The 16540-nt window shown below is 42.5% G+C and overlaps 1 protein-coding gene across 1 annotated transcript in view; it reads left to right on the top strand.

Moving 5' to 3' along the window:
* The window catches only part of kcnh5b (potassium voltage-gated channel, subfamily H (eag-related), member 5b), a 93527-nt gene that overhangs the window by 33386 nt on the left and 43601 nt on the right, over positions 1–16540 (top strand). Inside the window, exons 7-8 of the mRNA XM_069717077.1 lie at positions 2131–2288; positions 4093–4364. Of these exons, the coding sequence (XP_069573178.1) occupies positions 2131–2288; positions 4093–4364 (430 nt within the window). The remainder of the gene's footprint in view (positions 1–2130; positions 2289–4092; positions 4365–16540) is intronic.

The raw sequence follows: 16540 nt of genomic DNA, 5'->3' as shown, positions 1-16540 counted from the left end.
ACTTTGCACAGTTCACACTCAATGACGTGAAAAGTACGGCGTGTTGTTGACGCTCCGAGCCCTCTTTCATGCTCAGAGGTTTTTCCACTGCTCTCTTCCCATAGTGTGACTGAGGCTCATCATCAGTACCTGTGTTCAACCCAGACTCAGTGAGTGATATTAGTGCAGTCACAGCCTTTTGAAGGAAAAACAAAAACAGAGTGTTGGACCTCTTTGTGTGGCTGCTCACCCACACCACCGCCACCGCACTGTGCTCCACCCGACCTGGCACTAGAATATAGTCTGATAATAGTGGGTGTAGTCGTGTATGTAAATTCTAGTGAAGTGAAAAATATTTCTGGTAAGTTTTCACAAACTGAACTTGTGAACTGCTGAAGTTGTTTGGCCACACTGTAGTAGCAGCCAAGAAAGTTGGTTGCAGCTTGCAAAAAGGAAGGAGAGGAAGAAGATGAGGCATTAAAAGAAAAATGTCCTCGTTCCAAATTGCATTCTTTTTCTTTTTACTTCAAATCTTGCTCTACAAATCGTGACGGATATGGTGAAGAGGGTCAAAGTTCAAGGCGCATTTCTATGATGTAGTATGTCCAAATTATACTACATGTAACAGTGCATACTTTGTAAGCATAGCTGCAGTACATACTAAAAGTAAAAAGAAAAAAGTACGCGATCCAGAACGCAGCTTTAGTGTGAAACAAACGGCCATCAAAATAAAAGCACAGCAGCAGAAGTACAAAAGACTTCAAAATACAAGTTATTTTTCCCCCACCTCAACTTTTTATTTTTTTGTATTTTTTTTACGCAAACACTTCCGCCACACTCGAAAAGGCCTTACGGCCCACTTTTGGGTCACAACCCACCAGTTGTTAACCAGTGATCACCATAGCCGAACAGAACCTGAGTAATACGGGGATATAAACTGTATCTCGGTCATGTTGTGAAAAGACTGGGAGCGAACCAGGTGACAACAAGCTGGTGTTGACTAAAAGCAGCGTGGGAATAATCTGCGTGTCCCAGCTCGACCCCTTTAAAGTGAATGTATGCAGAGCGCACCACTGATCTGATCCAATCCGATACAAACAGTCTGTCAGAGTTCAGCGTATCACTCTGTTATTGACGCTTTAAACAGCGCATGTCGTCTCTTTTTCTGTCTTTGTTTCGCTTTACTGACCAACTGGGAAATAAAAACATCATGTCTTTAATCCTTGAAGTTTCTAACTGTGTTATGGAAGATAATGATGGATTATGGAGGCAAATAACTGCGTTTTCTCTTTGTGCACAGACTTTTTTTTATTTTATTTTCTCCTGGTTTCCCGCGAGCTTAGAGCTGCAGAACAAATTATTTTCTAAATGACAAAATTTAATTTAGAATTAATTGTGATGGATGTTGAAGTATGGCTCCCAATATAATCATACTTGCTGCAGTTTTGCTCCAAATTGTTCAACTTAACATATTTGACTCGGTCTATAAAAAAAGTAAAAAATTATTCATGTAAAGTCATGGAAAATGAGGTTTTCCATTATGCTGTGTATACTGTCAGAGCATCTTAACATCTATGCTTCTTAGTGTGGTTGTAAGGAAATATTTTCTGTTTTGATTTATTTATTTATCATCATTTGTTTATTTCCAGTGTTTTTTTTGAGAGATGAACATAAAGCACTTATTTTGAATGGACCTGATAACTTATAGATGCATTGGAAACATGATAAACACATCGTTCTCGTCTTTCCGTCTACTTTATTTCCTCCCTGGTCTACCTCTTATGTAACCACATACAATGTGTCTAACAAACTTTTACAAAAGTTTTAATTGCTGCCGCCTACAACAGCAATTAAAACTGTTGTTTACATAGACACGGGCCGGATTTTATTCCATCCAAGTGTTTCATTACAAATGCAACACGGTGATAGAAGAGTCCAAACTAGTAGAAGTTTATTTCAGGAAAAAACAATGGGCTTCTCCTTATCACTATAAAACGTGTAACTGGTAAATCCTTCAAACTTTCACCCGTTTTAACTAATTTCTCTCTCCTTGTTCTCATCTTCTACCCCGTCCTCTCCTCCTCATTCCGTCCCTCCCCATTTTTCTCTGTCGTCTTCCTCCGTCTCCTATCTTCCTCGCCTCCCTCTCAGGGCATCAGCAGTCTGTTCAGCTCTCTGAAGGTGGTCCGCCTGCTGCGTCTGGGTCGGGTGGCCCGGAAGCTGGACCACTACCTGGAGTACGGTGCTGCTGTTCTGGTCCTGCTGGTCTGCGTGTTCGGATTGGTGGCCCACTGGCTCGCCTGCATCTGGTACACTACTTTTTCTTCTTTTTTATGGTAGTGAGAGTCACTTGGGGACACACAGTTTAGTGCCTATCAAACTCTCCTGCTGCCGTTGCCCTAACTGCTCCTAATTGTTTAAGTGTGCTCAACACCGCTTCTCTCCTCCCTGTCTATATATTACAAAGCATCTGCTGCAGTTCTGCTTACTACAACCTTTTAGTTTCCGCCATACAATATCGAGTAATATGTTAATTTATTTATGGCCCGTAGCAAGCGAGACGGCTTTTTAATAGTCTCCTGATACCCGAAAAAAAAAGAATCTGTTTTCAGATTGTTCCTTAATTGCAAATATTCCCCAACGTTAAACACAACAGAAATATTTTTCTGACACGTTACTGTTCTGTTTACATTTTTGTGGTTATGCTTCACATAAATTAGCAAGCAAAACACTGTAAAGTTATACCTTTAAGCTGCAGTCATTTTTTTATATTAAGATGACAATGAACAGGGCATAAAGTTAGGCACTTTAAAGGGTTAGTTCGGGTTGTTTTAGGTGATGTATGATTTACTCATCCACAGTCAGACAGTTGGTTACATTCAATAGCAGCATTTCCTTGACGCAAATGGTCTGAAAGGTTTCCTCGATTCATCTCAATATCTAAACTGTATTATTTTTATTAGTTAAAACAAAATGGCCCAAAGTATGTGCTGATAAAGCCTTCTAATTCATAGTTATTTAGAAATAAACTTGCAGTGTGGATGCATTATTTGGCAGAAGTTTATCGTGCAAGGTGCATGCAATTCTCAGCGGGCAGGCACAACTCAGCAGAATACCGACACTGCAGCTAAGCTGTGTGCTGCTGAGGAGGGTGTCAACAACAAAACGTTGTTTTAGTCACCTCTTAATATCAGTACAAGTGTACACTGTATCCAGAATGTTTTCATTTCTTTTATGTAACACCAAAGTCAAAGTATAAGACAAACTAACTGATCCAGGCAGCTTTAGAAGCTCTGAAAGGTAAAATTCCTGTTTTTGTGAAGGGAGTCTGGAAGCTCTGAAAAGAGCGATACAACGACTTCAGTTCCCTGTCAGAACGAGCTCTCTGACAGTAAGGTAAAATAAGGTAAAATTATGTTTTGCTGACGTCTACAGGAGCATGTTGCTTAGCTGCTATACAGCTACCTGCTTCTTCAAACTGGGAACACGCAGAACCCCGTCTACGTACTGAGGAGAGGCTCCTCACACAACCCCACTTCAAAAACAATCCAAAATGTCTCTTTAAGGGCTAAAATAAGTGAACACGAGCCTCAACAGACCACCGTGAAGCTCTAAATGTTTATTGTGCTCCTCAGTCTGTTTTTATAGCAAAGATGAATGATTTTAATAAACATAATTAAGGTTTACTGAAGTTGCCTGATGAATAGTTTTTCATTTAAGGCATTCAATTCAGAGACATTAAGGACACAGAGTTTATGTTCATGGAAATTTGCATAAATAATGAAAGGATTAAGACATCTGACATATCTCTAAGGAGAATTTTGTCTTCTATTGGCGTGCGTCCTCTATTTAGTTATGTGTTAGATTGTGGTTTCAGTTCCAGTGAGCAAGACTTGCCTCATGCTTCAAACCATTATTCATTCAGGACAGCAATATTTCCCAAAACACATGCGGAGATGTCCTAAACATAACCATTAAAAAGGATTAATTGTACTTAATTGCTATTGGCGGATGTCATATCGCCAGGATTGGAAATCAGACACATCAGTTAGTTTAAAGCTCATTTGTGGTACCTGGTAAACCCACTGAAACTCCAGTTTTGGCCCCAAACAGGTACAGCATTGGAGACTACGAGGTCATCGACGAGGCCACCAACACCATCAAAATGGACAGTTGGCTTTACCAGCTGGCTATCAGCATCGGCTCACCGTACCGATACAACGCCAGCGGCTCTGGCCAATGGGAGGGCGGCCCTGGAAAGGACTCCCTGTACATCACCTCTCTGTACTTCACCATGACCAGCTTGACGACCATCGGCTTCGGCAACATCGCCCCCACCACGGACGGCGAGAAGATCTTCTCGGTGGCCATGATGATGGTGGGATGTAAGTGTGAGATGTACTGCTGCTTTTTACTTTAACTGCAGGGTGTTCAAAGCTTTTCCGCTGGCCTTCTGGGAGTCAGTCTGTTTCTACTGTTGTGGGTTTGGAGTGAAATGACTGGATATCACCCTACCGCTGCTGTGGGTTTAGCACACATGGAGAATGGCGTGGAGGAGCTGCTCTGAGGGAACGCTGCTGGTGGAGTTTTTATAAATGTTTGACACAACGTGATGTGCTGTGTGAACGTTGAAGTGGGTTCTTGCATTGTTAGCGGCGCCGCCCGAGGATGAATGTTGTTGGTCCAATGCTTTTGTCTGTGCTCCGAATAAAATCGCCATAAGATGTAGTAGGGTTGTCACGATACCGAAGGTTTGGTCGTCGGTACGACTACCGCCAAACATCCATGTCTGGGCTGTTTCTTCTTAAATGAAAAAGTTCAGGTTGAAATGCTCTCGTTGCATTGGTTAATTATTTTGCTGTGTTGAGAACCCGGTTCTTTCCAGCTAAGCGTGAGAGTCTCTGTTGCGTTTTGCAGGCATGTTGCAGGTTGCATTACAGTCCTGGGATCTCTGTGTGTTTCATGAAAGGCAGAGCTCAGCCCTGCCTGTCCCCCTTTCAGTACACTGACAAAGTGCCGAGCAGTTGAGGAACAAAACCATGAACATGTCTAAACTTATTTTGGGTGATATCAGGGCAGGATGATGTTTTGTTCTCATCAGCACTATGGTTTTGTTTGATTTTACAAAGATCGTCACGGCTTTGATTGAATCATGTTGTGTTGCAGCGAGTGTTTTTAAAATATTTCCGTATTCATCTTTTAAAAAGCCATTCGTGTTCACAGATTATCCTGCCAATAACCGCCTCCACATTATTGCTGTTGAGTACCGACTGCTGCTCATAATCCTCATAAGCAACGAACTTTCAGGTCACTATTGAACAGAACATCCCGATGGAGTTACAATAATGAAGAGCGTTGACAGGAAAATGTCTGTTTTTCTCACCGCGTTCGAGGCTGCAGGAAACACCACAGATGAAGATGAAGCAGGAGATAACTGAACAAAATAATAAAAAGCAGCATGTGGCGCAGATGATTAATGGCAAACTGCACTCCCTGTGGTTAATCCCAGGAACCATCTGAACAAATGACATAGCCATAAGATATTTATGGTCAATAATGAGCTATCATGTTTACTGCAGTTCAGCTTGCAGGGTGGTCTTTTGTGAACAATTAACGTTTCAGTATTTTGCATCGTGAACAAAAGGTGTTCACACTGTCACCGCCTCAGGCTTGATCACATCTTTCAGTCTGTAGCACAGCCTCACAAGTAATCTCATTGGTGACAGTGGGACTGGAGTCCGGGTCCCGTCTGAGGCCTGCAGTAAATTATTTCTTTTTATTCTTTAACCATAACCACAAAACTTTGTTCTCTCTTCTTCAGTAGTTCATTTCTGTGCAAGCGAGGCACAGAGACATGGAAGTGTCATCAGATTTTGTATCTACTGGTCGGCATCACTTGCTTTTTCAGAGGAAAATCCGATTTTTGACTACAGCAAGTAACCGGGTTCCAGCAGCTTCTCTCCGGTGGAACCAGTTCCTGGTTTGGGTTCAGGAGGCCAACACTCTCTCTACTTTTAAGATTAGGCTTAAAACTTGCATTTTTGATAAAGCTTTTAGTTGGGGCAGGCCTGGGTGTCCCTTGATGTTATGCTGCTATTGGCCTGGGCTGCTACTTTTTTAACACTGTTTTTAATGTTTGTTTTTTTATTAATTTATCTGCTTGCTGTACGTTCCTTTGTAAAGTGGGACCATGTTGCACAGTTATTCTACACTTTGTATACAATTTAATTGTCTGTGCGAAGATTTGAAGGAGCTTTTGTTGAGAGTACCGATGCACTGCTAGTTCAGATGGTCGAGGATGTTGGGCAGCTTTAATGGAACAATTTGATGTAATATCCTTGTTTGTGGTTTGCGCTATTTTGTGCTTTAAATTCATTCTCGGGTCTTAAAACCTTTCAGTCTGTTTGAGACGATGTACGTTTTTTTTACAGCAAATGTGTCATCTGTTATTCCTGACGCTTCTGCTGACCTGACGGCGATTGTGTAACAATGTCTACATTTTGGAGGAAAAGTTACTTTCGGGTCATCAATTATTTAACTGTATGCACAGTCTGCAAAACTGAGCGCCCACATTCCTACTCGGAGTACTTTTATTCTACCAAATGGTCTCCTGGAGGCTTTATTGGAGAAATAGCAGAATTGTTCTGGTATTAAGGTTAAATAAATATATGCAGTCAGCAATAATGTTTTCGTACACAACAGAAAATGTGCAGTCATGTTGTCAGCAGTGGACTGGACAGCATAGACTGCGGTGTTCTCTGACTGGAGCCAGCCCCAGGTGGCCCTCAGTGGTATTGTACTTTAATATGCTTCTGCTTTGGCTTCTGTTTTCTGACCCGGACATTACATCAATTTTTTTTAATGGGGCTTTTAAAAACATTGGTATTGGATGCCTACAGTATTGTTGTTTAGTTTTTGATTGGAGGACTGAACCATGATCCTTGCTTTTTGTACTGCAGGGATGGAGTTGTTCTTGTTCTGGCAGTTTACCTGAGTGTGAAACATTTCTGGGTTATTGTGTAAAGCTTTGGTTTTGGTGGTGGGTATGGGGTGCAGGCTACAAACACTATAGTGCGCAGTAACCCTCCGAAAGAAGTCCCTGATCTTCGACAGTTGACGTTTTTGAACGATGAAACATTTCGTGCTCTCAGACCCGACAAAAATCTCTCTTATTGTTTGGCCAGAATTACAAAAGCATGTGGCCACTGGTTATTTTTAAATGTTTTCATATCTATCCTTGGAGACTTTGGCAAGATACACCGGTGTTCCTCGCGTTGTACAAAACTTTAAAGCCAATTTTCAGGTTGCCAAAAACTCCAGAGGCTCCTGCCTGTGAAAAGTGTTCAGGTTTGGCCATTTAGAAGAAGGTGCGAAGTCTCCGTTGTTTATCTGTCACTTTGTGAGAGCAGGCATTTTAAAATGGCTGAATCTCCTTTCTGGAACAAGGGTGTTTTTATGTTTTTGTCTCAAACCGATCTGTCCTTGCCCCGGAGTTTAGGATCCGGGCCAAACCAGAGCCTCCCCGGGCTCTTTTCCATATTGTTTGTTCGTCTCTGTAGTAAACAATACAGAGACAGGACACGCTCTTCAGTGTCTCTTCTGTCTTGGCATGTCGGACCCTCACACAGGCTGTGTGGGCAGTTTTTCTGATCTCAGTGCAGATAGCGAGACAGACAGATGTGGGGGGTGCATTCGTTTTGCTCCCTTCGCATGAAAATATAAACGATCAATATTGTAGAGCTGCAAGAAGGAAACACATTTTTTTCCACCATCTAAGAACGGTTTATGAATATTATGACTGTGATAATGGCTCATAAATCATGAGCTGATGCTTTCCAGCTCAGTTATAAGCCATTAATGATAATTTTTGGTTGCCTAGTAGTGAAAAATATATTTGTCTGGTGTTTATCCTCCTTCCGCATGACACCTACTTTGTCTTTATTGCTCTTTCAATGATCCGGAAAGCCCTTCGCTGCTATAAATATGAGCACAGTTATTAATGAAGACATACACGTATGAATTTGTCATATTTTTAATAAGCTATCAAGTCACTACAGAGGAGCTTAATACCAGGCTGTTAAGTTGGGTCAACTTTCTTGCACATCTGGCCATTAATCACAAGTTGAGCCAGAAGACTATTCTGTCATATCGGTAACAGTGAGGGAGAAAAGATAAAGCCTTTCGTGCTCAGGGTTGGGTGTCGTTAAAAAAATCTTCCGTACTGGCACCAGAACCAATAGATTTACTTCGATACCTCACATGCATCAGTAGGCGCTAGAATTTACAGATGTCACCTAAATGCCTCACATGCAAGCTGTTACTAATTGGTGCAGTGCCTAAAACGGACGCCTTTTTCAGATGGTAGATTTTACCGATGTTCCTTAAACCCCTCACATGCAATGAAGAGGTAACTTTGAAGATAAAGCAATGTCACATCCGAGGAAGAGATTTTTCATAACTCGCCACTCCCACAAGCACCAGTCCGCAAGCCAAGCATCAAGAAATCAATCAAAATGTGATAAAGCATAAAGATGCATCTCATAAACCCCTAAACTTCATAAAAGGACACCTTTATAAATAGTAGGGATGCGTATTTCAAGCAAAACTAATATTCGAAATTCACTCTGAACTATTTGATTTTTCTTCTCAAAATATCCTTTTTCCTTAGATTTATTAATAGACGTGAGAAGATGCTGCTGCAGTTTTTAAAAACAGAACCCTTAAAACTGAGTTGACCAAAATTTTAGGCGGAGGAATAAACAAACTGTACTATAATGCAATATGCGGTGGTTGATAGAAGTCGGGGCTTTTTGAAGCCATTAAAAGCGAAATGAAACTTAGAATGATCTGTCAGATGTAGCAAATTACAGTGATGAATTAATCAGGCCACATTTAATACATTTGTTTTATCTCAGTTAATTAAAGCAGCAAGTTGAGTGACAGAGGAAAAGTTGGAAACCGGACTACTTTTAAATGTACAGGAGTCGTGTTTACACGGCTCATCCTAATGGAAACACATTTTCTGGAGATTTCAATCACTAGTTTAAAATGTCCCATTGAGTTTAGCTTCGATAAGGATAGTCTGTCAGAGGGAGAAGACCAAAAACAACGTCTGGGTGAAGTGGTGCATGTCAGCTCATCTGCCGGTTTAAACTCCTCTCTGACCCCATCGCTGCCGTTTATTCAAAGTTAATCCCTCATGACAAATTGTCTGTGTTGGTGACAGGAGGCCGAGCGCGACACAGATGTCTTACCTTAAGGGGGGAAACGGCTAAGTACTGGAGAGCCCCGATCTGCCCCGTGTTTGACTGTGGTGAAGCACTGACATGCCCAATTTGGAAGCAATGATTGAGGTGGCATTTAGAGAATCGATCAAGTTGATCAGTGAAAGGTCGATGCTATAGGTCTCGTATGTCTTGAGAAAGATCCACATAGAGAAAACTGAAACTCATACAAGATTAACATAAAATATGTCATTAGAGGTGTGAATCTTTACAGGACTCATGACTTGATTTTATTACAATTCACCTGCAAACCATGTGATTGTACAACGTATCTCAGTTTAGAAGGGGGGAGAGTCCAACTCGGGTTATTTTTGGTTGCTACAATTTACCTGTGCCCCCTAAACACCTCACATGCAGACTATTCTTAGATGTTACAATTTACTGATGTTCACTTAAACATGTCACATGCAGACCATTCTTAGACATTACAGTTTACAGAAGTTCCCGAAGCGCCTCACATGCAGACTATTCTTCGATGATACGATTTACAGATGTTCCCTGAACACTTCACACGCTGGCTATAAGAGACATTAGATTAGGCTACAAAGCCGGCTACAAAGAAAAGTCCCAAGTCAGGTGTGTGGCCAAAAATTAGTTGGAAAAGAGCAAAAAAACGTGTTTTTTTTTTTAATGTGAGATTTACATAAGTGGAAAACCAATTGATTTGATCTACCTCAGCGGGTCTTTATCTACAAGGATAGACCTTTGAATGAGAAATGCTGAACGTTCTGTCACCTTTTTTTTTTGTCTTAGTTTTGTAGCTCAACAGTTCAAAGCCTTTAGTGACCTCTGAGTGAAATTTTGCTGAATGGCTCAAAAAATAAAACTCTGAAGATGCTTGTAGATTTGGCAGTTTTTTTTTTTTTTTTTTTATCCGTCCATCACCCGTCAGCTCAAGGACGTAATCCCTTGTTTTCTGACAGACTGATAAAAACCAATACACCTGCATCGTTCAGACGTGTATGACGCTCTGCTGACTCTGAACAAGACGGACAGTTTGGACCAAACCCAAGTTGTCCGCTTCAAATGCGACCACCTCTCCTTCTGTCCTTTTGTCAGAGGGTCTCCTCCCCGGCTGCTCCCTCTGTCTGTCTCCGACGGCTGTCTTCCCACATGTCTCACACCCTGTTGGTCAGGAGACGGTTCAGGATTAATGGGCCACTTAACCGTATCTGCGACCATCAGCACAGAGCCGAGTGTCTTCTCTGAACCCGCACACACCTCCGTGTTCTCACAAGAAGAAACACACATGCAGACACACCATGAAACTTTGATCTACACGATTAAAGAATAATTAGCATAAGAGCTCATAATAATGTAATGCCATTAGCTCTAATTACATAATAGCATGAGCGAGCTGTAGCATATTTTTATTGTTGTCATGGCATCTTGGCCCCTTACACCTCCGGCATGCGTGATCTCAGCCCAGAGGGAATCCTCACAAAAACCATTAGCAATATTCTCAGTTTTTTTCCTTATGCATGTAAAGAAACGGCTGCTCTGTGCAGATAACACATTAGAGTCGGAGCTCAATATTTTATTATAATAAGCACCTGCATAAATATCTAAGAGCAGCTGTGATGCCTTCTCTGAATAATTTACCAAATTAAATGTCTTGCATTCATGTTTCCAAAGAAGTTGTGACGCTGTGTAAAAAATAAATAAAAACTAAATGCATCCTCCGGCTCCGAGCACGTCACGTCACTGCGCTCTGTTCATGAGCAACAGGAACTCAGGAAATCAGAAGTTTTTAATCTCACCACGTATTTAGTTTGGAGCTTAAAGTCAACCTGATAGAAATACAGAAAGAAACGATTTTATTTATTCATTTTTGACAAAAAAACAAAAAAAACATGAATCACTTTCAGCTCTGTCTTTTCTTTTCGACCTGACCTTTTACAAATCTTTGGTCTGAACTGAACTTTTAGAGAACTGGAAAGAGCATTGAAAGGGTTCTGGACTAGACTATCACCTGACTGTCTGTGGGTTTTTCCTTTGGTTGTTCACTCAGCTGTAGTTCAGTATCTGCGATGCTGCTGTTGCTGTGGTGCATATCTGCAGATTCGTGCCCAGTATGTGTCCTGATATGGATTAGTATCTGCGTGTGTGACAGGGAGAGCCTGAGCAAGTACAGTATGGGCAAAGACTTGACTGTTAAAGCGGAGTCATCGGCACGTGTTTGAAAGTGTGCCGAGGCTTCAGCAGGCTGTTAGTACAGCCTTTGAAAAAAAATAATACTTTAGTAGCAGCAATGTATTTCACAACATTACACCAGAGCGGCATCATAAATAATTAACATCGGTTTCTTTTACTTTCCGTGTGCCGTTTCAAATCACCGCGGGGTTGGGTTTTGTAGTGATTCACACCTCATTTCCATAATCATTACTAGTTGCAATCGTCCTCATGGTGAATCTTTCCCACTCATTCATTTCTGAACCCAATCTCTCAGTTATTCCCACAGTGAAAAGCCTCTAAAGAGGGCAATCACTCCCATTTTTATTATAATTTTTTTTATTTCTGCTCGGGTAATTTATTCCAGTGGGTTAGTGTGTGTGGACACTCTGGACGCCTCTGCAGTCAGGTGGGCAGCGCGGGGATAATTGAATCAAGCAGGTGTCAGGTATGATACATTGGTCCTCCTCACATATAATTGCTGACAGTGGGGGAAATGGGACCAAGCTGTGATTAGCGCGAGCTGCCACGGTCACGCTGTACCTGTCTCGCCTGCTGATCCCAGTCATCGCAGCTAAAGAGCCATTTCATGGAGCAGAGAGGGCAGATGCAGAAGTCTGCGAGCTTCTGCCAGTGTGACCTCGGATCCTCCCACGAGCTGCTCGACCCGACCGCCCGAGCCAAAGTCAGACAAAACCAGGAGCTGGACGGTCGATCTGTGTCGGCTGCAGGTGTCATCTGATGCCAGCGCTCAGCTCAGGGCAGGCTGGAGTCTACTGATGAAGCATCAAGGACTAATCAAAGAGGAACAGTTGCACAGAGTGTTTGTACGAGGCAGCAGGTCATGAACTCTGAGATTTGACAAGGTGAGGACTGGAAGTCAGCTCTGAACATGAGAGCGTATGCTCTATTTTTGCCCAACGATAGCCCTAGCCTGCCCTAAAACAGGCCTGTCAATCAAACAGACACGCCCCCAGTAACATTGCTTTTTGAGGCTTATTTTCTAATCAATGATGGATTATTTTCAGATGAACCGCCAGAAAACTAATAAGGAGTGACCTTAGCTAGCAACACCAAAATGACTCATGGTAAAATGTATTGACTTCGTATTTCATGAGAGAAGTTGAATGGGAGTCGATGGAGCCAACCTCTAGTGGCACTCGGTGGTACAGCAGCTTAAGACTTCATTTTTCAGACCCGGAAGCTACGTCCACACATCACTATCAACATATAAACTGTTATTCCTCTAGTCAACATCAGTCCTCTCTCGTCCCGCCTCACAAAAGCCATCCCATCATTTGCGAGGCGCTCGTGGTTTCGATTCGAGTCATCCTCTTTGACTTCATTACTCTGGCCCCGGTCCCCAGAGAGCCCACCACCGGGAGGGGCTCGAGCGGGGCGCTCGACCCCTGACGACCTCATTACCTTCAGCTTTGAAACCTCAGCGTCGCGTTTTTAATTTAGTCCCAAATGTGAAAGTGCAACACTGTCTTCTCGATCAGATAAAAACAATTGTGCACAAACAATAAGGACGAGATGAGAGCTCATCGGTGCTCATTGTTTGTGTTTAGGAGACATTCAGAGGGATTTCCACTCAGCGAGACAACAGAGACATACAGGATAATCCCTTATTTAAAAAAATTTCCCTCCAAGTTTGTGCCAATATTCAAGGTCATGATTTATGGGCGTGATTACAAGACTGAAGGTGGTAATTCATCTCTGTGTTTTGTCATTAGCAGGCTTTCACCAAGTCTCTGATATCTCTGATTGACTCTCCCATTGAGAGGTAGCTGAGGTAATTTAAGTTTTTCAAAACGGTTTTCGCTCCTTCCTTTTTGTACCTTTCTTACCGTTTTCTTTCTCGTGATGATTTGAAGGTCGAAAGAAATTTGGAAGTCATCATATGGTTAGAAGTGAACATGTTTAACTGTGTAACATTAGTTTCAGCAGTATTTAAGTGACTTATTTTTGTGTGAAATTGATCAGTCATTAAAGAAATGATATTTTCAGGTCATCTGAACTATTCTCGTAAACATGATATCTTGGGAACAGCTCGAGAAAATGTCTTCAAATTTGGCACAAATGTTCACTTGGACTTGAGGATGAACTGATTCGAGTTTGGAGGTCAAAGGTCAAACATGTTTGTGGCCAAATAATGGCAAAGGTTCACACAAATGTCTAACGGGAGCAAATCATGAAGTAATGACAGTTTATATCCAAAAGGTCAAAGGTCAACTTCACTTTGTCATCATAATGATCTGCAAAAACCCTTTTTCAGTCCGTTATTCTGGTGGACACAGACATTTGTCACGCTTAAAGCACCCGCCCAAATCACTCCAAAACCCATTATAATTTTTGCACAATATTAAGTGGTCTATTAAGTCAACATAATGTGAAGTAAACAATGCAGAATTGGGAAGAAAAAAAAAAAAAAAAGGTGAAATGAGAGCGCTAATTTACCGGGTGAGATTTGAGAGATGATATGTGGTGGCCTGACGAGAGGGATGGGTTGCGATGCCGCTGCACATTTTTCAGTCAATACTTCTTTGAAAACAATCAGCCAGAATGTTCTACTCATCCCGAGAGCACTGGATGTACAATTACTGCTTGTCAAAACAGATTTACACAGTCAGGGTTGTTGCTTTTTTATTTTTTCAAGGGTTTGGGCTGCGATGCGGCTGACTGGATCTCTAGGTGATCGGCCGGCAGAGCGCAGTGCGGCGGTCTGTCACTGTGTAATGTGTTGTGATGCGGCCTGGATGCCGACTTGGCTCGCTGAGCAGGAAATGGGCTCGGTGGCTCCTGTAAAGACACTAGCTGCTTTGTTTTGAGCCTGTGCTGCTATTTATGCTAGCTTGCGTAAGAGAGGTGTGTTCAGTTTTGTCGTAAAGGCGTTTGTTAAAAAGACACTGAAACCAAATCGGTCCAGTACCTTTCCCCTACAGGGAAACATAACTGTAAATTGGCCCTGGTGCAAATATTTTCCTTCGGCCCAAATGCCCCTCCCGCATGACACATCACAAATAAATGATCCTTTCCCAGCATGATTTCTGACTTCTGTGTGTGAGTACTACTGTACGCGCGTGCGTGTGTGTGTGAGCATGTGTGTGAGCGGGTTATCGCCTCACAGGTCTGCTGTGATTGATAGGTCCTGGTTGGGAGGTGACTCTGTGTCTTCTGTTCTCTTACTACACTGACAGATTTCTGTCCCTCGCTCTCATTCACTCTGACAAATCATCCCCCAACTCCTCCGGCAGATAGTTCGACAAACAGGAAGTGGAAAATACACATGACAGGGGAAGGAGGTGGCGTCTAAAGAAGCAACGCAAGCACTTCACGGACCGGGGTTGTTTCTTTCGTACATTCACAGCATCTTGGTCGCTCCCTGGGGTCTGCTCCATCAGCTAATAAATAAATAAGGAAATAAAGCTCTTCATCTACTCCTGACCATATCCCACCCCTCCTCCTCCTCCTCCTCCTCCTCTGTCCAGCAGACAGGTAGAACCGAGACAGATTGAAAAGAAGATAGAGCCCTGGGGGACAGATCAGATTCTCAAACATAGTATTGAGATGACAGCTTCAAACTGCAGCCCGACGACATTGATTGAAAAGTCAAACTCACGAGGGACCAACATCAGAGCTCTGTAGCACAGTCAGGACCAAGCAGATCTGCGTAGAGCACATTTTTTTCTGCATGTGTGGTCTGTTTATCTGAATGCAAATTGCAGTAATTTTAGGACTAACTCTGCACACTTTTTCTTTTGAGCTCTGTCGCTTGTCTCAACCTCCATGTACATCACAGCTGATCGCCAGATGTTATTTACAGCTGAAAAACGCTGTAAATGAGTTTTCTTTCCCGTGTGGCTGACCTCTGTAGCAGCAGAGCTGTACACCCTCGGTCCAGCCATGCGCTTGGTGTTTTACCAAAAAACCTCTGGCTCACGTTGCACTGAGGTGACACTGGCAACCAGGTCTACCAATTAGCAGTGTTGTGTTTGGAGGAGTTGAGATCTCTGTCTCTGAGCCTTCAGTTCCAGCTCGCTAGAGTTGTCGGAATCTGTCTTCAAGCAGCTTGACGGGGTGCTGGGAAGGTCCTGGAAGGTCCTGGAGGGTCCTGCAAGACTGCACACATTGAAAAACTAAACAGGGTTTTTGTCACCGCCGACACCTCCTTTTACTCTCATCTAAACTCACTCATTTTCTTTGTGTCTCCACAGACTTGCTTCTGTAAGATACAAACGGTCTGGAGGGGAAAACACACCCTTTTCTTTCTGCTTCACTTTCTTTGGTTTTCTGTCCGTCCATTTCTGCAACTCACTCACAATCCTCATTTTATTCAGGAGTCTTTGAATTTGTTATTTCTTCCCTGGTTTTTTTTTTTTTTTTTCTTTTGTAGTAGCTGGGAGGAGGAGAAAAGTAGGGAGAACTTTTTGGTCTCTATGGAAACAGAGTAGACTGAAGCTCGGCTCAGCAGCTGCGACACATGATGGAAACTTCAAAAGGAGATACTGTACATATAACAGTCACCTTTATGCAACGTCTTTTTTACTTATTTAACTTTGCACATCAGAAGTGTGAGACTGTGTAGTTTTCTCTGGACCCCTCTTTAATCTGACGAGTGATGACGTGTACGAGGGTGTATTAAAAAAAAAAAGCTCATGGACTGCTCAAGGTTTTGCGTGAACGTTCTGCCGATGGTGACCAGCACAGAGCAGAGGGACGTTAGAGCCTTTTGTAAATAACTATTCCAAGTTTACACACGTTTTTGTGACCACTGGCCAACCGGGTGGGCTTTCTTTGACATTTGTGGGGTTGTGCACCATGAATTCGTCCCTCAGAATCAGACTGTCAACACTGAGTTCAACTGTGACATTTTGAGGCATCTGAGGGCAAAAATTTGAAGTAAATGACCTGAATTGTGGCACAATGACACCTTGGTTCTCCAACATGCCCGATCGCAGCGCCTCGTTCCTCCCCGCCACTGCTACTCACCGAATTTGGCTACTGGCTTGAACTAACAAGCATTTGTCGATGACGGGAATTTTTAGAAGGGGTAGCTCTAATTGGGTGATTAGTGCGGTAAATCCAAACCAGAAAGTCCAGTT

The sequence above is a fragment of the Brachyistius frenatus genome, unplaced genomic scaffold, assembly GCF_029030835.1.
Source record: "Brachyistius frenatus isolate BFR_SWC_R1_liver_20210118 unplaced genomic scaffold, ASM2903083v1 Contig_168, whole genome shotgun sequence".
Classification (NCBI taxonomy): Eukaryota; Metazoa; Chordata; class Actinopteri; family Embiotocidae; genus Brachyistius; species Brachyistius frenatus.
Note: the sequence above shows the minus strand (reverse complement) of the source record. Positions and strands in the feature narration are given on the sequence as shown.